This window comes from Arvicola amphibius, chromosome 12 (genome assembly GCF_903992535.2).
Source record: "Arvicola amphibius chromosome 12, mArvAmp1.2, whole genome shotgun sequence".
Classification (NCBI taxonomy): Eukaryota; Metazoa; Chordata; class Mammalia; order Rodentia; family Cricetidae; genus Arvicola; species Arvicola amphibius.
The window spans coordinates 121,948,435-121,971,299 of record NC_052058.2 but is presented as its reverse complement, the minus strand read 5'-3'; the positions used below and the strand labels follow the sequence as shown (position 1 = coordinate 121,971,299).

Here is a 22,865-nt window from a genome sequence, read left to right as displayed (position 1 = left end):
GAGTAGAACTGTCAGTCTCAGCTGCGGCCCTAATTTGGGGAGGAAGGGTGGACAGAGGCGAAAACGATCGTGGAGGACGTGTGGTTGCTACAAAGAGTTCAGGATTTTGCAATCGGACTTAGCGGTTGGGGGTGGGGGTGGGTGGGTAAAAGGAGGAGGAGCAGGAAACGTCAAGAACCCGCCCAAGATTCAGACACCCGCCTTCCAATTTAGCCTCTGGGATGGGCGCGGCCAGGAGAGTTTTACATTATGAACCATAGAGAGGGCTGGATGACTGGGGAGCCTAGAGAGAACAAAGGCCGCTCCTGGGCCGATTTCCGTTTCCGCTGAGGCATTGGCGGTTGGTGTGCATCATGGCAACTGTGGTAAGTGTTGGGTGCTTGTGGAGAACTGAGAAAAATCCTCCTTGTGGAATCTGAGGAGGCGGTCTGATGGAAGAGGGCTGAGGAAGATGCGTGGTTTTGGGGGAGGACTCATGAGTCTGAGGGAGGATGCTGAGGAGGATCCTGGGTCTGAGCAAGAGATAAAGAGGAGGATGCCTGTGTGCATGAAGGAAGAGGGCTGAGGAAGTCGCCTGGGTCTCAAGGAGGCTTGGGAGGGCACGTGGGCCTAAGGGAAACATTGGGAAGAATGTAGCAAGCTCTGAGGAAGGAGTGCTGGTGTGTGCACCTTTCTGGGTGAGCTAGGAGGGCTGGAGCCTAAATGCCTGGGTCTGAGGGAGGACTGTGTGAGGCCCGGTCTAGGGGAGGCGGGCCGGTGAGGATGCCTGGACTTAATGGAAGAGGGCTGACCTGGGTGTGAAAGAAGAGCCTGGTGTCTTGACCTCTGCGGAAGGAGAAAGCTAATAGTCGTGGCCTTAGAAGATGATGGAGAAGACAACTGTGTCTAAGAACTAGGTCGCGTCAGGCGGTGGTGACGCACACCTCCAACCCCAGCACTTGGGAGGCAGAGGCTGGCGGACCTCTGTGAGTTCCAGAATAGCCATGGCTGTGCAGAGAAATCCGGTTTCGAAAAACAAGAACAAAAAAAGAATCCTAGGTCTACCAGGAGGTGGTGTGGCACACATCTTTAGATCAAGCACTTGGGAGGCAGAGGCACGCAGATCTCTGGGTTAGAGGCCAGCCTGACCATCTACAAAGCAAGTTTTTGGATATCCAGAAATACAGAGAAACCTTTTCTGGATAACCTCTCACCGCCCACCCACCCAAAAAAGAATACTAAGTGTGATGGAAGAATCATGTGGATACTCAGATTTGTTTTACACACACACATACACACACAGAGAGAGAGGTTATACTCTTTAGCTCTGGCTATCCTAGAACTCACTGCTTCTGCCTCCCAAGTGTTGGACTTAAAGGTGTGCGCCACCACCACCTGGCAGGATGCTCAGGTGTCTTTGTGGATGAGTAAGTAAACAAGAGCCTGGGCTGGCAGGACCTTGACTTATCCCTCATCGTGTTACAGAAACTTCAACTTCCTCCTGTTAGAGTCAGTGGCCAGTTGTGCAGTTCTCTGTCTCAGTCCTGAGCTTTGGAGAGACTAACAACTGTGAGCCTGTGCTGTGTGCTGGAGAGCATGTGTCGTGGACAGGGAAGTGGCATGTCCAGAGGGCGAGAATACAGTGCGGGTTCAGAGCCTGGCGCCTTGTCCAGAGACTATGTGCATTTCCCGGAACCTCGTACAGGGCACATGTCTGTGAACACACAATTACTTAGATGTTAAAATGAGAGAGTAAACCCCAGCAAGTGAGACCAAACAGACTGGGCCTGGCATCTGCTCCCCAGACAGGTGAAGAAATAACTGTGACCTCTGGTGGACTCAGTTCTGGTGTTGAGCCCAGTCAAGTTGTAGGAAGGGCAGTGGAGAGCCTGTTGCTTTTAACCATGGTGGGGAGGAGGAGGAGGAAGAAGATGGGGAGGCAGGAGGAAAGAGCCACTCTTGAAGGTCTGTCCTCCGGATCCAGAGGTGGGCCGGGCTGGGGATGTATGTCATTTGTTTGTGTTTTGTTTATTCATCCTCGTACAGCACAGATGTAAGACTTCAGCTGTATTCAGCCTCAGGTCAGAGCTCCCAAAGCATTGCCTGGTAGTCACTTCAAATTTTTTAAGTTACTTTAAATATATTTTAAGTTTATTATTATATTATGTTATATGTAGGAACTTGTACATGCACCATGTAATTTCAGTGCCTAAAGAAGGCCAGAAAAGGGCATTGGGTCTCCTGGAACTGGAATTATGGATGTGAGCCACCATGTTGGAACCAAACGTGGGTCCTTTGCAAGAGCAGCAAGTGCTCTTAACCACTGAGCCATCTCTGCAGCCCCTGTTTTCACATAGTTCTCCTGTGTGTGTGCTGTGTACCATGTGTGTGCCTGGTGCCCACAAAGGACACAGGAGGATTGAGCTACAGATGGTTGTGAGCTGCCATGGGTTGCTGGGATTGAACCTACCTGGATCCTGTAGAAGAGCAACCATGTTCCCAGCCACTAAGCTATTTCTTCAGCCCCAAGTTATAGCTGGAAACTGAACCTGGGTCTTCTGCAAGAGGAGTAAAAAAAACACTCTTAAGCCCTGAGCCGTCTCTCCAGCCCCTAAATGATATTTTCATTTATTTTGTTTGTGTGTATTTGTGTGGGTGACGGTTTGCCAGGGCTCATGACATCAGAGGACAACCTGTGGGAGTGGGTTCTCTCCACCATGTGGGTCCCAGACTTTGAGTTCAAGTGCTCAGGTTTGGAGACATGCACCTTCCTGCTGGCTTCCTCAGAGTCCCCGCCCAGCACACTTCTCCTTGGAGGCCTCATTGTCACCCTGACCCTTGACTCCTGTGCTCACCTGGGCTCCGATCTCTGACCAGTGGCCTCAACAGTTTGAAGGTGCCCTCAGATGGCCAGGAGCCACTTGGATAAAGGTCTTATAGATTGTGGCAACCTCCGAAACCTCCACATTCAGGGGGGATTATGTGTATAGAATATAGCCCCTCCTCCAGGACATAGGGACATTTCTTCCTGAGTTCCATGTGGGCACCAGAGAGCCAGCACAACCAGATCTGGGTCCCAAGGGTGTTGACAGCATGAGCATAGTAGCCTTTATTTATTTTTGGATTTTCAAGACAGGGTTTCTCTGTGTGGCCCTTACTATTCTGGAACTAGCTCTTTTTGGTTTTTCGAGACAGGGTTTCCCTGTAGTTTCTAGAGCCTGTCATGGAACTAGCTCTTGTAGACCAGGCTGGCCTCGAACTCAGAGATCCGCCTGCCTCTGCCTCCCGAGTGCTGGGATTAAAGGCGTGCACCACCACTGCTTGGCCCAAGGAGATAGTTTCTTAATTAAGATTCCTTTTTCCTAATAACTCTAGCTTGTGTCAAATTGACAGAAAATTAATACTGACCAGCATGATAGGTTTGTGGCTCACGGTTGGAGGGGATACAGTCCCTTGTGACAGTAGGAGCCCGAGGCAGCCGGTCACATTGTGTCCTCAGTCAGGAAGCAGAGAGTGGTGAATGCCTGTGTTTTCCCATTTAACTCAGTCCAGAAACAAACATGCTTACAGACATGCCCAGAAGTTGGTTTCTATGGTGATTATAAACACCATTGAGATGAAAGTGGCAGGATGGAGCACATTCCCGCACAGCAGGGAGGAGTTCTGCCACCAACCTATACTTGCTGGGTCTTGAGTCCTAAACGGATGTTTGTTCAGCAGTGAACAAACTTAGCAGGACTATTTGTTGGGAGAGCTGGGTTCCTGGGGGTGTGTCTTTGCTTGCTTGCCCTGTGGAGGGCCTGTGTGTAATAGTAGTTTGGGGTCTCATGCTCCTGGCGTCCATCCAGCCTCCTAGGAAGAGTAAATTGGAAGAGCTGCACAGCAGAAGCCAGGCTGTGACAGCCATAGGGGATCCTGGAGGTCCTGTCCAGGGAGAGGCACGCTGAGTTCATAAAAATATCACAAGGTGTACAAGGGCCACTATCTGGATTTCCCTGTAGCTGGGGCTAGCCCCAGGCTTAGAGCACGCCTCCTGACTCAGCCCCTTTCCGGGCACCCCCACCTTTCCCACAGCTCCCTCCCCGAGCCTTTGCTTCTATTTCTGGACCATTGCTTTCTCTTCCTGGAATCGTGTCTTATTTTATGCATGTGGCTGTTTTGCCTCCGTGTATGTCTTTGTCCGTGGAGACCAGAAGAGGGTGTCGTACCTCCTGGAGCTGGAGTTACAGACATTGTGAGACACCACATGTGTGCCCTGGGAAAGCAGCCAGTGATCCTACGTGGGATCGTTATGTGTAGAGCCCATACACTTAGGACATTTGGTGTTCTTCCTCTTTACGCTTGAATGGTCTTCCATAAGTGAATAGACCGTTTCCTGCTTGCTCGCCCATCGGTCACTAAAGACGATGTGTGTGGCTTTTGGCTGTTGTGAACATTGGTGTGCTTGCTCTGTGGGAGTGTCCAAGGGCTCAGACATCCCAGGACGTGTTTACTCCCATCTCTCCTCTGAGAGGGAGTAGTGGTAGCTGCTGCTTCGGGAGCTCAGGAGACCCTGGTAGGTGTTTGTTGAATGAGCTCGGTACTCTAATATGTCAAACCATGAACACGGAGTCCAAGGTGCGCCAGAGAGGTGTGACCTGTGCCCTTTATGGGGTGTGCACCTACTAGGAACCAGAGCACTGCTCTGGGAGACTCCTGGGGAACTGTAGGACCTGGAGGAAGGAGAGGAGACAAAAATGGGGCTCGTGGGAATCTTACACATCCATCCTCCTTACCTGCAGGCAGCTACCACCAAAGTCCCTGAGATCCGGGATGTGACGAGAATCGAGCGAATTGGTAAGTGCGCAGGGACAGGACAGGAGACTGCGGCTGAGTGTTCAGACAGGCAGAGAAGGATGTGGTAGGTCCTGCTGCCATAGACCTGGTGCCTCCATGGTTTCTGGAGTATCTGAACCATGTTCCCTGCATACAAGTGCTGTGGTCAGATGCTCCTGGGGTGTCCTGGTGTGCTTCGTTTCTGGTGTGTCTCAGGCCCCGCGCCTGGAGAACCCTCAACAGATGACCACGAGATTCATGGATGCACATGCTGCAAGTCCCCTGTGACCCCAGAAGGTTCAGAGTCTGTCATCCTGTCTTTTATAGTTTGAAGAATGGCAAGAGAGAGACTGAGACCATCATACAACGGGGCTCATGTGGAGGGGAAGCGGGGAGACCCATCTCTGGAGACAGGAGCAGTGGAGAGAGGGAGAGAGAGTGTGTGGTGGGGGAGGTAGGCAGAAAGGGTCTTTTATGAGGGGTGTATTGCATGTGCTGTAGCGACTCAGCAGATGCATTGTCAGGACCCTGAGCGCCATCCCCGCTGAGCTGCAGCTCACCTGCTTCAGCGAGCTGGCGGGTGTCTCCCAGGAGTCCCTGCTTCAGTGAGCCGGGGTGCAGAAGCTGGCGAGTGTCTCCCAGGAGTCCTGCTGGCCTGCTGTTCAGCAGTCACCCCCACCTCTAAGGCAGTAGAGGGACTGCGGGTTCCAAGTGCTGACTCATGGTGGACTCTATGAGCCCAGCGCCCAGGCTACTGGCTCTGCGCCTCAGTTTTCTGACCCGCAAATTGGGGCTAATAGTTGCCCCTTGTGAATATCCGAGTCACTGAGAGACTGTGGGCAGGTGTGGTAGCTGAGGTAGAGGAACATGGGTTTCAAGACAGCCTGGGCAACTTGGTGAGACCCTGTCTCTAAAACTTAAGAGTGTTTTAAGAATGGCACGTTGATGCTTCCCCATTTAGAGTGCTGGAGCCTGTTGCAGCTGACCCGGTAGAGACCAGCTGCACCAGTGATGCCCTTGGATGCTGCCTGTCCAGGCTTTTAATTTTTTCTTTGCTTTTTTGAGACAGGATCTTTTATCTTTTCACTTACTCACTATATATCCCTGGCTGTCCTGGAACTCACTCTGTAGAGCAGGCTGGCCTCGAACTCACAGAGATCCACCTGCCTCTGCCCCCAAGTGTTGGGATCACAGATATGTACTGCCATGTGGCCGATGAGTTCTGCTTTACTGAAATGAAGCAACCCCTATCCCAATGCCTGGGGAGAGCCCAGGGACTCAGACATCCCCAGCGCTTGCTAAATCTCATCTCCACAAAAGTGACACAACCCCCTTGAAGGTGTGGTAGCGTCCGGTGGGCCGTGACTCGGTCTGGTGCCTGTGTCCTTTGAGCTTTATTACAGAGCTCCTGTCCTCACCCCTGTCCGGGTGGGGTCTGGGCTTCGGCCCTAACCCGTCCGCACTCTCCTCATCCCTGTGGATGGGCTCAGGAATGGTAGCGGTGTGCTCTGGCTTGTCAGGGTGATGTGGAATACCAGCCCTAAGGGCTAAGTACCAGTATCTTCCCACAGTGGTCCTCGCCATTCGTTCTTGAGCCCATACCTAGGACCTTGGTGGCATCGTTAAGTGCTCGGATGTTGCACACTTAACCGTACATGCTCAGGCATCTTCCTGGCCTCATTTGACCGAGGGAGCAACCTGAGCTCTGAGGGAAGCCCTTGACTCAGAGTCCAATAGCGTGGAAGCAGCCAGTGACTCTTCCCTTCCTCCCACACAGGCGCTCACTCCCACATCAGAGGTCTTGGACTGGATGATGCCTTGGAACCAAGACAGGTAGAGCTTTGGGGCTGGGTATGCGGGCTGCTCCTGCCAACTTGGGCAGGGTTATTCCTATCTTCAGACCTCTTGATTCTATGCAAAAGCAGTTCAGCCACAGTTATGCCCACCTGCAATCCCAGTGCTGGGAGGCAGAATTCTGGGAGTTCAAGGCCAGCCTGGTCTGCAGTGGGAGACCCTGCCTAAAAAAAGAAGAAAGTCAGAGCCGGGCGGTGGCTCATCGTGTAAGGCGCTCACTCGCGCGTGCGAGTGAGTGCGTGTGTTCCCGAGTTCGAATCCCGTGTGACTGATTCGTGTCTATCCATGTGCTGCTTGTGCGAACAGTCTTTCACGCTATCTTGAGGGGAAAAAAAAAAAAAGAAGAAAGTCAGTACAGGCAGAGTGTGGGCCAAGGTGTGGTGGGAATATAGCAGTGGCTTTGGAGGCCATCCGTCACCTTCCATGCCTCTCACCTCCTACCGTCCAGGCTTCCCAGGGCATGGTGGGGCAGCTGGCTGCCCGGCGCGCAGCTGGTGTGGTGCTGGAGATGATCCGAGAAGGGAAGATTGCAGGGCGGGCCGTCCTCATTGCTGGCCAGCCAGGCACCGGGAAGACAGCCATCGCCATGGGTAAGAGGCCAGTGAGTCCCTTCTGTGGAAGTCAGGAACAGGAGAACTTCAGCAGACACTCCTGGAAGCGTCAGGAGGAGGCTGTCTGGCCATTGAGCAGTTAAACGGGGCCCCTGTCTTCTAGCCTCAACATTTTCTGCTTCCATGTTGGGGTCACCATGTATTCCAAGAAGGCTGTGTAAGCTCCCACCATCCCTGTAGTCCAGTCAGGAGCAGCTGCCCTGTAGGGAAGCTGTTTACTTCTGCATTTGTGATTCCATCGCACGTGCGCAGAGCAGGCTGGGCCTTTAGATATCGACATTCTTGGCTGGCCTGGAGATGCACCCGGCCCGCCTCCCAAGTGCTGGGACACAGGTGTGAGCCGCCACGCAGCATTGTTTTGTCATTGCTGTCTTCATAGAGTGGGGGTGACTGAGGACCACCGCTGCCTCTCTTCCTGTGGAACTGTCTGTCCTTCAGGGTCCTCCTCAGGCACCTCTGCCTCTGAGGCTCTCCTGATCCACCTGTGTTCCCACTCCCACCTCTGCCAAGACGGTAGGGCCAAGGGTGGTTCTGTCAGTTCCGAAATGGCACTACCTGGAGAGGTGGCCGTGTCACCGTGCCTTACTAGGTGATGTGTGCTGAGGTGGAAGACTACAGAATGTGGAAACTAAATGGCTGGTAGGGGCGGACATGGAGCAGAGGCATGGATGGTTTTAAGGATGTCTATTGGGAAGCGTGAACCACGGAGCCCTGCTGTGTCAGTGACCTGGGGCCAGCAACCACAGCTGCCTTACCGCTGCTCCCACAGGCATGGCCCAGGCACTGGGCCCCGACACACCCTTCACAGCCATCGCAGGCAGCGAGATATTTTCTCTGGAGATGAGCAAGACTGAGGCTCTGACTCAAGCCTTCCGCCGTTCCATCGGCGTTCGTATCAAGTGAGTAGCGGATGGATGTCCACTCTGCTTGCCTGAAGTCCTGGTCTGTGAACCAGGGTGGCTGGGGCCAGTCTGATGCAGGCTCTGTTGTCTGTCCTGCCAGGGAGGAGACAGAGATCATTGAAGGCGAGGTGGTGGAGATCCAGATTGACCGACCAGCCACAGGCACGGTGAGTCTCTGGCTTCTTAGTCCCTTACCTTTTGCTTCAGTCACAATCATGGCCAAGAGAGTGTGTGGGCTGATGAGTTACTGTGGGCACCAAGAACCAGATGCTTCCCTTCACGCTAGGCCCACCCGGGTGACTTAACCTCCCCACACTTCCTGCTTCCAGTTGTCACCCAGATGTGTCTGCCTGGTCAAACCCATGTGTCTCAGGCAGCTGCCCCGTGTTTCATTTTATGCCTTTAAAGTTGCTAGTGAGGTAACTGAATGTGGAAGGCCCTTGTTGCCAGGCCTGGTGTGCGTTCCTCACACAGCCCATGTGTGGAAGGAGCCAGCCGCTCACTGGCTCTCCTCTGAGTTGCACCTGTGCATACGTGCCCATGCGTGTAAAGAAATGCAAGTTTTTTTGTTTTTTTGTTTTTTTTTTTGTTTTTTCGAGACAGGGTTTCTCTGTGGCTTTGGAGCCTGTCCTGGAACTAGCTCTTGTAGACCAGACTGGTCTCGAACTCACAGAGATCCGCCTGCCTCTGCCTCCCGAGTGCTGGGATTAAAGGCGTGCGCCACCACCGCCCGGCGAAATGCAGGTTTTTAATCTAGAGAGTAAATGGTCTAATAGGTTTTCCTTCGTCCTGTTTTACAGCTAGGCTGACAGCCACCAAGTCCCAGTGAGCCTTTCTTCACCCCCGGTAGCAGTGGGATCTCAGGCCTTCATGCGGTCATGCCTGGTTTATTATTGTTTTTATTAGCATGGGTGCTGGGATCTAAAGTCAGGTCCTTGTGCTTGCACATCAGGTATTCTCACCTGCGGAACCTCTCTCCAGCCCAGCGTGGCCTGGAGCGTCTTCTATATAGCTCAGGTGGCTGAGTTTCCCATGGCCCGCCTCTTGAGAGCTAGGATCATAGGCATCGCTGTGCCTGGGTTGTATGATGTGGGAAGAGTCCCAGGGTTTCGTGCATGATAAGCAAGCCCTCTGCTGAGCCACATTCCCACCCTATTGCCTTCTGAGATAGGATCCTGCACCCAGGGTGACTTCAGCCTCCTGAGCGCTGGGTTGTTGGCATGAACTAGCTCTCCTGATTTGTTTGTTTTGAGATAGTCTTACTTTTTTTTAATGTGCAGCCCTCACTCTATTGGTAATAGTTCATTCTATTGGTAATTAAATTTTAGATTTTATAAATATGGTAGGACTATTATAGGTAAAGCTTTTTCTAAGAAACGTCTTTAAGATTTTTGTGTATGTATAGTTGTGAATGTTTTCTTTAATGGCTCAGTGGTTAAGAACATGGACTGCTCTTCCAGAGGACCCAAGTTCAGTTCCCAGCACTCTCGTTGGGTGGCTCATAGCCACCTCTAACCACAGTTCTAGAGATCCAATAATATCCTCTTCTGCGCATGCCTTTAATCCCAGCACTCGGGAGGCAGAGGCAGGCGGATCTCTGTGAGTTCGAGACCAGCCTGGTCTACAGAGTGAGTTCCAGGACAGGCTCCAAAGCCACAGAGAAACTCTGTCTCGAAAAACCAAAAACAAACAAACAAACAAACAAACAAAAAACCCTCTTCTGGCTTTTGTGAGTACCAGTACTCATGTACATTAACCCACACATAGACACACATATGCTTGTAATTAAAGAGAATAAAATGGGGGCTGGAGAAATGGCTCAGCGGTTATGAGCACTGCCTGCTCTTACAAAGGTCCTGAGTTCAATTCCCGGCAACCACATGGTGGCTCACAACCATCTGTAATGAGGTCTGGTGCCCTCTTCTGGCCTGCAGGCACGCACACTGACAGAATATTGTATACATAATAAATAAATAAATAAATAAATAAATAAATATTTTTTTAAGAGATTTTTTTTTAAAAAAGAGAGAGAATAAAATGTTAAAATATTTATGTTCAAAGCCGAGCAGTGGTGGTGCATGCCTTTAATCCCAGCACTTGGGAGGCAGAGATGGGTGGATCTCTGTGAGTTCGAGGCCAGCCTGGTATACAAGAGCTAGTTCCAGGACAGCCAGGGCTGTTAAACAGGGAAACCCTGTCTCAAAAATAAAAGCAAAACAAATCAAAAAATTATGTTTAGATAAACCCAGCTCCCCGTTAGTCCTTTTATCGTGCCTCCTACCCTACAGGGGCCAGGAACAGATAGTTGATTCCTGAGCCAGCCCTGAGTAGTATAAAGCGTGCTTATGTGCTGAGAAAAATGTGTGAGTTTGTTTGTAGCCCTGGCCGTCCTGGAACTTTCTCTGTAGACCAGGTTGGCCTCAAACTCAGAGATCCTTCTGTCTCTGCATCCCGAGTGCAGAAATTAAAAGAGTGTATCATTTCCCAGCTGGCTTTTTTTTGTTTTTAATTAATGTTTTATAAAGTGTTTTTGTTTTCATTTATTTAATGTGTTAGAGGTCAGAGGACAAATTGTGGGAGTCGGTTCTCCCACTAAGTTCCAAGGTCATTGAGATTGGTTCATGTGCCCTGCCCACCCGACTGCTTTGCTGCTTCTTTTTTTTTTTTTTCTTTTCTTTTCTTTTCTTTTCTTTTCTTTTCTTCTCTTCCCCTCCCCTCTCTTTCTCTCTTTCTCCCCCCCCCCCATTTGTTTATTTTGGTTTTCACGGCAGGGATTCTCTATGCAACAGTTCTGGGTGACCTGGATCTTGTTTTGTGGATCAGATGGGATGGCCTGGTCTTAGTTGCCTTTATTTGCTGTTTTGATTTTGTAATCAACAAAACCACTTTTTTTCTACTGTGGTCAGATGCTCAAGAGACTGAGGCAGAAGGTCTTGTGAGCCCAGGTGTTCAAGTCCACCCTGTATAATAGAACGATACTTTGTCTCATTAGAGTGGGGCTGCGGATCGATGTGAGGGCCCAGGAGCATGACAGGTGCATGCTGAGCCAAGGGCTCAGGGTTCCAGGCCCAGAACTACAGGGGAAACAATGGCTTTGATTTGGGCATGAAAGCCCTGTTGGCATTTGGCACTTCTTCCCACTTCTCTGTGGGCTTACAGTGACACAGCACACACTGGAGAGTTCTACTTAAGTCCCAGCACCCATGTTATCACCTTTCCTGCCACGAGCCACGAGCTTCCTGTGCCACGCCAGTTTTGGCCACAAAAGGGTAAGTTGGTCTGAGTGTTTCCTGGTGTGTCCCCTCAGGGATCCAAGGTGGGCAAGCTGACCCTCAAGACCACGGAGATGGAGACCATCTATGACTTGGGCACCAAGATGATCGAGTCTCTGACCAAGGACAAGGTCCAGGCTGGGTGAGCCTTTGCAGCCATGAAGGTGGCTGGGGCAGTGAGAGTCCTCTCTTTTGTTTTATTCTCCAAGACAGTTTCTCTGTAGCCTTGGCTGTCCTGGAACTCACTTTGTAGACTAGGCTGGCCTTGAACTCACAGAGATCCTCCTGCCTCCACCTCCTAAGTGCTGAGATCAGAGGTGCTCCTGCCCCTGACCCTCTGCTGAGTGCTGGGACTCTCACTGTGTCCCGTTGTATCTGCAGAGATGTGATCACGATTGACAAGGCCACAGGCAAGATTTCCAAGCTGGGCCGCTCTTTCACACGTGCTCGAGACTATGACGCCATGGGCTCCCAGGTACTTGGCTGACCCTGACCTGGCAATGGGATGTTTCTGTTACATCATGGGGTCTGGATGCTACGTTACCTCTGGTGTGCGGCCCCTGGTGCCCATGCCCTTGCTGCCTTCACACTTGCCCTCGGCCCCACAGACCAAGTTTGTGCAGTGCCCAGATGGGGAGCTGCAGAAGCGCAAGGAGGTGGTTCACACCGTGTCCCTCCATGAGATTGACGTCATCAACTCCCGTACTCAGGGCTTCCTGGCCCTCTTCTCAGGTCAGCTGTCCCTCCCCATTAGTCCCCAGCATCGTGACTGCGCTCATCTTTTGGTGTGCCCCTTCTTTCTCTTCCCTTGGTGCCGCCCACCCTCTGGTCTTTGTACCCCTTTCCTGGCACTGCCACCTTCTCAGTCTGTCTTCCCAGACCTACCGTCTGCCTTCTGTTCTTCTGATTTTATCCTTCCGTGCATGGCCCTGATTTCTTCCTCGGGTTCCTGCCTTCTGTCCTTTGCGGGGCGTTCCAGGGCTGGCTCTGTAGCTCTACAGCTCCACTCTGGCATTCGCTTCCTTTGTCTTTGCCACCTCTGGGCCTCAACCCAGCCCCTAGCTCCACTGATGCCCCCTGTCTCTGGCAGGAGACACAGGGGAGATCAAGTCAGAAGTCCGAGAACAGATCAATGCCAAGGTGGCTGAGTGGAGAGAGGAGGGCAAGGCGGAGATCATCCCTGGGGTGAGTGACTGGGCTGAGGTGGGCGAGTCTGGCCTGGGTACGTGGTCTCCACCCTGATCGTGATTTGTGTCCCGCTGGCTTCCAGGTACTGTTCATCGACGAGGTCCACATGCTGGATATTGAGAGTTTCTCCTTCCTCAACCGGGCCCTGGAGAGTGACATGGCCCCTGTCCTCATCATGGCCACCAATCGAGGCATTACCCGGTGAGCAGCTTTAGAGCTTTCTGGGTGAAGGTGCGCTCTGGCCCAGGGGTGATGGTAGCCGTGGTTGGTACGCCGGCACCTCCTCACCAAGCTTGCCTCAGCATTGTCCCCAGTCCTGGGCTTGGGGCATCTGTTAGGCACGTCACAAACTGCGGTGACCCATCAAGTCACTCACCTGGACACTTTGTCACCTGAACCCAACGATACTGTGACGTGCTGGGCATGGGGTCACCCACTCCACCAGTGGGCTAGCACTGTGTAGACTGAGACAGAGGACCCAAGTGTGGAGAACCAAGGAGGGACAGGGCTCAGGGTGCAAGGCTCCCTCTAGTGGTGGCTCATGGGCTTCGCCGAGCACATCACCCTGTCTCATGTTTTACCATGGCATCCCCCTTTTGGTTGTTTTTGAAGTTGTGTGTGTGTGGTGGTGGGGAGGGGTAGAGGTGCGGATTCAGCTGTGGGAAGAGTCCAGAGCTGTAGACCCTGCAGCTGCCCTTAGAAGCGGTTATGAGCTACCCAGTGTGGGTACTGGGAACCTGCCTGGGTCTTCTGCAGGGATACTCTATTAACCATCTCTTCAGCCCCTTTCTCTTTTCTGATGTATTTTTATGTGTGCGTCTCTGTATATGCGCGCATGCATGTGGTCTCCACAGATGCCACAAGAGTGCATCATAGCCCTGGAACTGGAGTTAGAGGTGGCTGTGAGGAAGGCAGAGGGCTGACAGCACTAACAGGCTGTGGCTGACAGCCTCGCCTGCTCTGCTCTGCTCGGCTCGGCTCTGCTCTGCGCTCCTGCCTCACAGCTGGCTAGCAAAACCCATCGGCTTTCCCAAGGCCACTTTAGACCAAGGCACAGGGGAGCCAGTCCTGAGGTCTGCACTGGCTGAGGGAGGGTCCAACCCCTTTGTCACCTGATGTTCACCTGCAATCCCTAGTCCCTGTGTCAACCTCTCCCCTAGTCTGGAAAGTGCAGGGATGGTAGGTTGGAATCCAGCAGTTGCCTGAACCACCTCTCGAGAACAGCATTGTAGTTGTGGCTAAACTGCCCATTACTGGAACGATTTGTTATGAGTCCCATTTCCCACCAAGAATTTCCTGTGCAGCAGGGGACAGGACAGCCACTAGTGCCGCTGGGGAGAACTTCTTATAGATGATAAGAGCCTGTGCTCATAGAGTTACTCAGCCCCCCAAGACTGTGACGGCCAGCATGGCTTCCCGGAACATCCATTAACTGTGCTCCCTCACCCCAGGATCCGAGGCACCAGCTACCAAAGTCCTCATGGCATCCCCATTGACCTGCTAGACCGCCTGCTCATTGTCTCGACGTCCCCCTACAGTGAGAAGGACACCAAGCAGATTCTGCGCATCCGGTGGGCTACCCGGCCTCTTTATGGGGACACTGAGATTGGATGGGAGGGATTCGTCCAGGCCTCTGTATCTGGGACACCAGTGTGGCATCCTACCAGTGGGAAGCACCCTGGGGTCTGAGGCCTGTGTCCTGGGTGCTCTGGGCGGGGGCGGGGTGGGTCTGCCGTTCTGCCGTTCTGCCGGCTGAGGCCTGCGCGCCCGCAGCTGTGAGGAGGAGGATGTGGAGATGAGCGAGGACGCCTACACGGTTCTGACCCGCATTGGGCTGGAGACCTCCTTGCGCTACGCCATCCAGCTCATCACAGCGGCCAGCCTGGTGTGCCGGAAAAGAAAGGTAAGCCAGCCCGCTAGCGTGGAGGACTAAAGGGATAGCCCTGGGGTAGCCCATGGGCCATGGCACATGGGTATTCGGTGGGGACTAAGAACCACAGCAGTCTTAGAGGAAAAGGCTGTGGGGGAGGGGAGCTTGGACCCATGCTGACCCGACCCGGCTGTCTCCAGGGCACAGAAGTGCAGGTGGATGACATCAAACGCGTATACTCCCTCTTCCTGGATGAATCCCGCTCCACACAGTACATGAAGGAATACCAAGATGCCTTCCTCTTCAACGAGCTCAGTGAGTAGCCCACCCGGGCTGCTGCCACTGTGGGAGGGGGCTACATGGGAGCACCCTGGACCTCATTCGTGCTTGGCTCCCCCTCTCCACAGAAGGCGAAACAATGGACACTTCCTGAGCTGGCGCTCTGCCCCAGCCCTGCCCACCTCGTTTTCTACAGATTCTGGCACTGACTTTGTATAAAATGGTTGGAAACTGGAGCCCTGCTGTGTGTCCTCAAAGCCCACGGACACCCAAGTGCAATTGTAAAGCCTTTATTGGGAGGGATGATTGGAACACTTGCCAGCTCCTTGAAATAGAGAAGTTAGGGGGTGGGCCTCAGAGGAGGAGGAGGCCAGGGAGGTGGGGGAGGTCACAGGCCAACGGTTGAGCCTTGGGACCCCCACAGTCAGAGCTACTGAGACGGCAGGGCCCACAGCGGCAGCTGAGGGCCACAGGGAAGGAGACCACGGGGTCCACACCAGGTGGGCAGCCAGGCAGGCGCACAGATGCAAAGCGCTGCTCCTGGTAGGTACACACGGTCTGGTGCGCAGGCTGCAGGGCGACCGACATTACTCGCGCCTGGAGCCCCGGAGAAAAGAGTCAGAATGCTCCCGTACCCTGACCCGGCTCAGTGTCCACCTGATTTCCCAACCCCACAGTGGCTGTGACCCCTGCCCAGATGCCCTCCCCTTTGGCCTCACCGCCACCACCTGTCTTGGGTCTAGCTGAGGTGATGGTTCTTTGTGAGAGAAGTGACGTCCCAGCCCTTTTGGCGAGCTCACCATGCTAGGACAGTAGCCGGCACAGATGCTGGTAGTGAAGGTGATGCAGACGGGGCAGGCCTCGTTCTCTGCAGCCAGGGTTGCGTTGATAGGCTGGCACACTGGCCTCGGGGGGCCCCTGGAGGCCCACACTGCACTCAGGCTCAGCAGCAGCCACAGCAGCAGCCCCTGGGACACAGCCAGTGGCTCAGTGTAGCCCTGGGTTTGCCATCCCAGGCTCTGGACCCACTCAGTATAATATTGATCCTGGCCTTCAGGACCTGCCATCAAATCCATTTCTGTCCTTGGAGTCTCCACCAGTCAGGACACCCCCACCCCCCACAGGTCACAGGACTGTCCATCTGTGCCAGTTAGGGTCTGGTGGAATTGGGAGATGCCCAGGGCCCTATACTCTTACCTGGAGCCTCTCCATTCTTGATGCCTTCCCTACCTTGGTCACCTAACTTTATACCTGCGGGTTGTGGGGGTGGCAAGGCCACCAAGCAGCGACTGTAGGCTTGGGTAACCTAGACACTAATCTCTTTGGGGGCGAGAGACAGACAAGGTCAGGGAAGTGAGGGACCAGCAGTGATTGGCCTCACACTCACCCCAGGTGTCTGAGCCTAGCCAATGTTGGGAGTGCAGGAAGGACCCTTGGGCCCTTCACCCCCATCGCAGGAGGAGAAAAAGGTGAACTCTGCAGGCTGCTGGCTGGGTCCCTCGGTGCAGCCTTATGAAAAGGAACGGCTTCGGCGTTAGGTTCCACCTGCGCCAAGTGGGCCTCCAAATTTACTATACCCAGACACTTCCAACCACAAGTAGAGCAACCGCCCCTCACCCGACTCCCTAATCAGGATGCGTGGATCCAGACGTGCGTGTGATTTCTGCTATAAAACTCCTTGATTACTAAGCTCCACATGGAGGAGGCTTTTCTGCAAGCGTGGGGTATGGCCAACCCACCCACAAATCCGATGCTGGAGTGTCTGCCTGTGGGTAAGGCTCACGTGCTCACACCAGCTCTGCCCTGGCACTCCCGTAGCGTGAGTTCTCAGTGCGGTAGGCCTTGGGCACACTGTGGATGCCAGGCACTGGCTTCGGGTGGGGGCCTCCCCAGGGTGCCTCTAGTGGGCAGAAGCGGTCCAGCCTGCGGAGCGGGTGCACTGAGGGCCCGTAGGACTCCTGGGCCAAAGGCAGGGCCCCCCGGTATGGCACAGCTGGTGGTACTGGGCGTGCACGGGCTAGCCGTTCCTTCGGTGGACCGCCATGACCGGAAGCCTGTGGCTTCTTCAGACAGCTCCGGCAAGTCAGTATTTTCTGAGACTGCTCTTTCCTGGGGAAGGGGACAGCAAGTGAGTAGACAGAGGTACAGCAGAGTTCAGATTCCAGGGCCAGGAAATTGCTCTTGCTACCTTGGAGGAGGTTCTGGATGCTGAGCTGAAGAGTTCAGCTTGGGTCAGTACTGAGGTCCCTGCCTTTGCAGGTGGAACTGCTGAGGGGCTGTGCCTACACCGCCACCTGAGGAGCATAGGCTCACCTTGAGAAGTCACGTGCAGAGGTTGTCAGATAGGGCTGGAGACGGTCCAGGACACCCATCTTGCTCACTGTAAAGGGCTGGCCAGCCATCTCTGGGTTCCTTGTCCAGGGGATGAGGGCCTGAGGCGGATTGGGAAAAGAAGTGGACATGAAAGTTATTGGGTGTACCCTATTAAAGCCCTCCCGCTAGACTTTGTGTCTCAAATCAGGGTCCTTGGAAGCACTGTACCCAAACTCGAGCTGTGACCACACTCTTCCCAGCCCCCTCCTAGTCTAAGCAGTTACTGGCATTGGACGTTCGGTGCATCTGGATCACAACCCCACCTACTGATTTCTCACCCAGGAAACCTAACTTCATTTGCTAACTTGACCCTGTTTCAGAATATTCTAGTCCAGCTCTGAGGAGCATCTACTCAGCTTAGTTCATTGCACCAGCACCCCACAGCCTCAGAAGCAAAGTAGAGCCTCGCTCCGGGCTCCATCCCCAGAGTTCAAGCTAACCCAATGCCTTTTAGCTACACCCTCAAATGCAAGCTTCCTCCAGCCCAGAGACTGTCTGGACCCTAACCCTCTGGGCAGCCTAGGCTCCTTCCCGCCGTGCCCAAACCCACTCTACCTGGGAAGGGCCCCCGCGGTGGTGGTCAGCGAGCTCCAGGGGTTGGGGATCCGCAAAGAGAGGGGCACTCTGGTCCAGACTTGGACAGCCTGTGTACTGTGCCTTCATCTCGCTGATCTGGTATTTTGTGTTCAGGGGGACACCCCAACCCTGGTGGCTTCTTAGCTACAAGAAGGCGATCCAAAGACTCAAGATGAGGAAGCAGGGAATCCAGTGTCCAGCTCTCCATCCCACATACTGCAAGGCTCCAGAACCCTACCTTCTCGGCCAAAGACTTGATCCCTAGTGACCGCCCAGGGTCCTCATGCTCTGCTGCCTTGGGCTGAGCACAGGGCCCACCGTGAGTCTTGGCCGTGTATGCCGAGCCCGAGGTCGTTTCCCATCTGCTGATGACTTCGTCAAAAGCCCAGATGCGCGGGTCGTGCTTCATGGCTGCGGGCAGGGGTGCCACGACCGTAGACTGGGGAAAGTGCATAGTTCAGCCAAAAGACCCAAGGAGCCTTCCCCTTTCCTTCCTCCAGCTCCTGGCGTTCAGGCTCCCAGGCCTCGCCTCCTTTAAGGCAAGAGTCTAACCCTAGTCTTCTTTCCTCCCTGCACAGGTTTGTCAACTGCCCCCTTTTTGTCTTGTCCTCCGCCCGGGGGCTTCTCACCTGCAGAGTGGGCGGAGGAAAGGGCGCTGGTGGGATCCTGTGGTGGGCGACCCCGCTGCTGGTAAGATGCCAGCTGGGCCAGGTTCCAGGAACCTCCGTTTCAGAAATGGGGGACCAAGGGGGCCCATATCGCAGAGCTAGGGTCCGGCCTGCCATGGTTCTCACCCTCTCGGAAGCCAAGAAGCGGCTTGTGGTGTGGCCGTTGCCCCTCGTAACAGAACCCGCCCACCCTGAGCCCAGCCAATGGCTTGGGGAGGGTTCGGGGAACCCAGACCAGGACTTTGAAAGAAGATGGAGAAGACTAAGAAAGACGGGCACAGAAACAGATACGTGAAGGGTGGAGACTCCAAGAGAGGAGGAGAAAGGAAACAGGAGGTCAGGGGAGGGGACACTGCAGACTCGAAGACAGGCTGACTCAGGGGGTGGGGAACTCAACGCCCCTTTCCTGCAGGGCCCCTGGCCCAAGGGCTGCCTCCTCGACTGCCAGGCCTGCCCGCCTCAGGGTAACAGTTTCCAGACAGCTCTTTTCCATGAAGGCTGAAGGGCCAGCGTCCCCAGTCATGCCTGCCTTTCATTTGGCTGAAAACTTCCACCTGGGTATGGGGGCGGGGGACCAAGGGAAAGAAATACACCGGGAAACACTTAGAAAAGAAAGGGGGGCTCCACCCACAGAAAAGAGACAGGAAGTCAGAGTGAGAGGGTGGGAACAGGGCCACCTTCAGCATCAGGGGCAGATTCTGCCCCGCTAGTGGTCCAGGCTCACTCAGGTTGGGAAAAGCTGGCCTCCAAAGAATCTGTTTATACACCCTAGGCCTGTTGCTCCAACACTGAGGATGTTGCGTCTAGCCTGGTCTACTATGGAGAGACCCTGTCTCTCAGGTGTCCCAACACTGGAGATGAGGTGGGGTGTGGGAGAGGAATCAGCACTTGCTCTTGCAGAGGACCCGGCCAGGTTCAGTTCCCAGCACCCACATGGTGCCTCACAAACATCTGTAACTCCAGATACTCTGACACCATCATGGTATACATCATACATGAAGGTAAAACATCCAATACACAGAAAATTAAAGAACTCTTGCTAGGCGGTGGTGGTGCACGCCTTTAATCCCAGCACTCAGGAGGCTCTCTGTGAGTTCTAAGCCCGTCTGGTCTACAGAGTGAGTTCCAGGACATGTTCCAAAGCTACACAAGAAACCCTGTCTCGAAAAGCTTTAAAAAAAAAAATTACGATCATTCTCAGCAACATATTCTAGTTCTAGGCCAGTCTGAGCTTCATGAGAACCTGTCCCAGAACATTAAAAGAAAAAAAAAAAAAGGGGTGTGTGTGTGGTCCAGTTGATGGTTTGCAGGAAGTCCTGTGTTCCAACCCCAGCACTGCATAAATTGGGAGTAGGAGATACAAAGCTCAACACTTCCTAAGTTCGAGGCCATCCTGAGCTGCCTGAGACCCTGACTCCAAAATCTAAACTAAACAAAAAAGAGTTGGGTCAGCCTTGGCCAGGTCAGGCTCCCAGTGCTTCAAGGCCTTTCACGGACAGCATCCTCAGATTCTGGGGCCCATCTGGCCCATCCCCCCCTGCCAGTCTGTGTAGCCCAGGCAGCCCTGGAACCGGAGGCAGTCCTCTGTCTACAGCCTCTCAGGTATTAGAATTACAGGTGTGTATCATGATGAAGCCCCACTCCTCAGCAGACAAGGCCAGCCTTGAACTCCCAAGTGCTGGCATCGCAGATGCCTTCCTCTGTGGTGCTCAGGATAGAGCCCAGGATCTGATGCCCGCTAGGCAAACAGCCTACCAACTGAGGCACAGCCCTGTTTACATCACTTTTTCACATGTCCCTTTCTCTCTTGCCAGGGTGGGCCAGGGTCCTCTGGTATTGGAATGGTCAGCAGAGTGATGTCTTAGGTCTAATAAACAGTAGATTGCAAACATTGGCTATTATTATTACTGTCAAGTTCCTCCAGGAGAACTATTCATCTCTTAAAACTGTTTGGTTTCATCAAACATTCCACGTAGACTGAACTCACAAATGGTATTTGATTTTTTTCAGTTCTCAATCAGAAGGCACAGTTAAGCAGCCGGGTTGCCTCTGAGGTCCTTTAGCATCCAGCTCCTTTTTCCTCAAGCTGGGGCCCTCAGGCCCGGCCTGTTCGGCTGAGAAGCGTGCAGACGCAAGCTGTGTCAATCCGAATCCAGCGCCAGCCCACGCGGCCCTGGGAGTCTGCAGTCAACGCCCGCACATAGGACTGCTTGGCCTTGCATTCTGAGAGCCAGTGCCTCCGATCCACACCGCGACAACCTCCTCCGCCCACACCCGGGCCACCTTCCCCAGCGCTTTCGGCCTTGCAGCGCGTCTCGAAGAAGTACTGACGCAGGGGACTGCCACCTGCTGCAGGCACCTCGCCCAGCACCTCCACCTCGCGCCCACGCAAGTCCACAGCCGTCCGCCGGTCCGTCACCCAGCCACTCACTGCGTCGCACACGGCTAGCTCACCCCGGCGGCTCGCGGGCGCAGTCTCACTCACCCCACGCCGGCTGCGGTTGGCTGGGGTCCCTGCCGGCTCCCCATAGGCTCCAGCCTCCAGCAGGAAGAGGAGAGGGGGCCCAGAAGGGGCGCCCCTTGACAGGGCCACTCGGGGAGACAGGAGGTCCCACTCAGGGGCCAGAAATGGGGGCAAGGTGGAAGGTGGGGATTGGGGCTCCATGGGGATGCTGGGGAGTAGGAAAAGGAAAAGGACGAGAGAGGAGTGCCGAGGGAGCATGGCTTGCACACCTGAAAATGGAGAAAGAGGCTGTCCTTAGAGAAGGAAGACACCTGGGTAATAGAAGTCAAGGTCCTACCTCCCCCCAGAATGGCATGGCAGGCTGTGGGAGGACCTTAGGGGTCCCCTGTGTTCTAGAACTTGGGGAACGCTTAACTTTTGGATTAATAACTATTCAGTTCATGTGAGTGAGAAGCCGAAGCTGGACGTGGTGATGCACCCCTGTTACCTCAGCACCGGGAGGCAGAGGCAGGAAGGAGTTCCATGCCAGCAAGGGCTTATACAAAAAAAAAAAAAAAAAAAAAAAAAAGGAAAAATGATTTCTATCCGGTCACACAGCCAGCAAGTGGCACGGGTAAGATCTGGATTCCGAACAGTGCCATTTGGGTCTCATGTCCTATAACCGGGAGGAACCCCTGAGTCCTGCCACTTTCATGGCCTTGACTGTGGGACCGACCCAGGCGCTGGGAAATGCTGCGAGGGAGATGGAGAGATCTGAACGTTCTAGAAGCTGCGCCGGGACTGGAAAGCAGCAGGTGAATGAATACCAGACCTGTCAGCAGCACCTCCACCTCCTCACTCTGGGGCTGGGGGCCCCCAGGCTCTGTGGGGCCCCTGTGTAGGATACAGGTAGTCTCCTCCCTGACATCTCAGGAGAGGGAGGGGGCAACCACCTGTGGGAGGAACAAAGCCGGTTACATAGGCGGATGGGGGAAGGGTACGACCCCCCATAAAAAGCCACCCTTTTCAGAATCTTTGAAAGTCCAGGGTACCCTGGAATAGAGGCCCCGCCCACCTCCAGAGGCCTCTTCCCGGCGCAGGTGACAGCTCTGGAGGGATGGGAAGCAGATGGGGGGAGCAGAAAGGAGGGGCAGGTGAGGCAAATGGAAGACATTACATCCCCTCCTCCCATTCCTCCACCGGAGGTGCGGGGGGGGGGGTGGCTGGCCTGGACACCCGGGTCCCTGCCGGCCCACGCTCAGGGCTCTGGGTCCCTGAGGCTGCTTCCTGGAATGTTCGCTCCTCGCAGGACAGGCCAGGGCCCGCCCAAGACTCCGACTGCGCATACCTGGAGTGTCTGGCTGGCCAGGCTCCGAGGTGGGGGAATGGGAAGTGTGGAGTGTGAACGGGGCAGAGGTTGACCACACCAACACAGCGAGTGCGGGTACTCGCTGCTTCCTCCCTCAGACCCAGGGGCCCAAGACCCCAGAACCATCCTCCCTCAGCGAGGGTGTCCTGGTTCCCCAGATGCCTCCTGCTGCAGACTAGATTTCTTGGACTCCAGCCGCCTCCTCCCTCAGACCCCACAGGTTCTGGGGTTGCGGTCCCTCCTCCAAGGTGCTTATAAATAGGGACTCCCTGGTTCTCCATCCAGGAAAATTGGCCTGGGGATCCCTACACCCTGATTCGGCTGGAGGGGATCCGCTCCACCATTAGGACACTTCCGTCCTGCCTCAGTTTCCTTCGCCAAGCCCCGCCCCTGACGGCCCCGCCCCCGTCCCTCCCTACCCGGGGGCCGGGCGACCTGGACGGCGGAATCTGGCAGGGGAAGCGCGGAGCTCCTACCTGGGGCGCCCTTCTCTGCTCCCCGGCTGCCCTTGGCGCCGCCGCGGCTCCTCCTCCGGCTCGCTGGCAGCTCGGACGCCCGCTGCTCGCCGGCAACTCGCCGTTTGCGCTTGGGAGGGCCTGGGTCTGGGAGGAGGCGGGGCGGCGCCCGACGGCGGAGGAGGGGCGGGGGATCCCGCCTAGCACGCGC

The 22,865-nt window shown here is 54.6% G+C and overlaps 4 protein-coding genes across 4 annotated transcripts; 1 reads left to right on the top strand and 3 right to left on the bottom strand.

The window, feature by feature from the left end:
• The first annotated feature begins 160 nt into the window (after positions 1 to 160).
• Ruvbl2 (RuvB like AAA ATPase 2) lies at positions 161 to 15,006 on the top strand. The gene is made up of 15 exons (XM_038313636.1): positions 161 to 365; positions 4,761 to 4,815; positions 6,572 to 6,627; positions 7,097 to 7,238; positions 8,029 to 8,158; positions 8,262 to 8,328; positions 11,469 to 11,575; positions 11,815 to 11,908; positions 12,042 to 12,165; positions 12,524 to 12,618; positions 12,704 to 12,822; positions 14,073 to 14,192; positions 14,395 to 14,524; positions 14,692 to 14,806; positions 14,899 to 15,006. The coding sequence occupies exons 1-15, from the start codon at positions 354 to 356 to the stop codon at positions 14,922 to 14,924; spliced, it is 1,392 nt and encodes a 463-aa protein (XP_038169564.1). The 5' UTR covers positions 161 to 353; the 3' UTR covers positions 14,925 to 15,006.
• Positions 15,007 to 15,124: 118 nt separating this feature from the next.
• Positions 15,125 to 15,846, bottom strand: Lhb (luteinizing hormone subunit beta). The gene is made up of 2 exons (XM_038314151.1): positions 15,571 to 15,846; positions 15,125 to 15,367 (listed from the first exon to the last, which is right to left on the bottom strand). The coding sequence occupies exons 1-2, from the start codon at positions 15,844 to 15,846 to the stop codon at positions 15,125 to 15,127; spliced, it is 519 nt and encodes a 172-aa protein (XP_038170079.1).
• Positions 15,847 to 16,198: 352 nt separating this feature from the next.
• LOC119802615 lies at positions 16,199 to 18,712 on the bottom strand. The gene is made up of 4 exons (XM_038313637.1): positions 17,958 to 18,712; positions 17,699 to 17,863; positions 17,084 to 17,202; positions 16,199 to 16,879 (listed from the first exon to the last, which is right to left on the bottom strand). Exons 1-4 carry the CDS (start codon positions 18,171 to 18,173, stop codon positions 16,558 to 16,560), a joined length of 822 nt encoding a protein of 273 aa, XP_038169565.1. The 5' UTR covers positions 18,174 to 18,712; the 3' UTR covers positions 16,199 to 16,557.
• Positions 18,713 to 20,157: 1,445 nt separating this feature from the next.
• Positions 20,158 to 21,109, bottom strand: Ntf4 (neurotrophin 4). Its single transcript, XM_038313361.1, has one exon. It carries the CDS (start codon positions 21,107 to 21,109, stop codon positions 20,483 to 20,485), a length of 627 nt encoding a protein of 208 aa, XP_038169289.1. The 3' UTR covers positions 20,158 to 20,482.
• Positions 21,110 to 22,865: the final 1,756 nt, after the last annotated feature.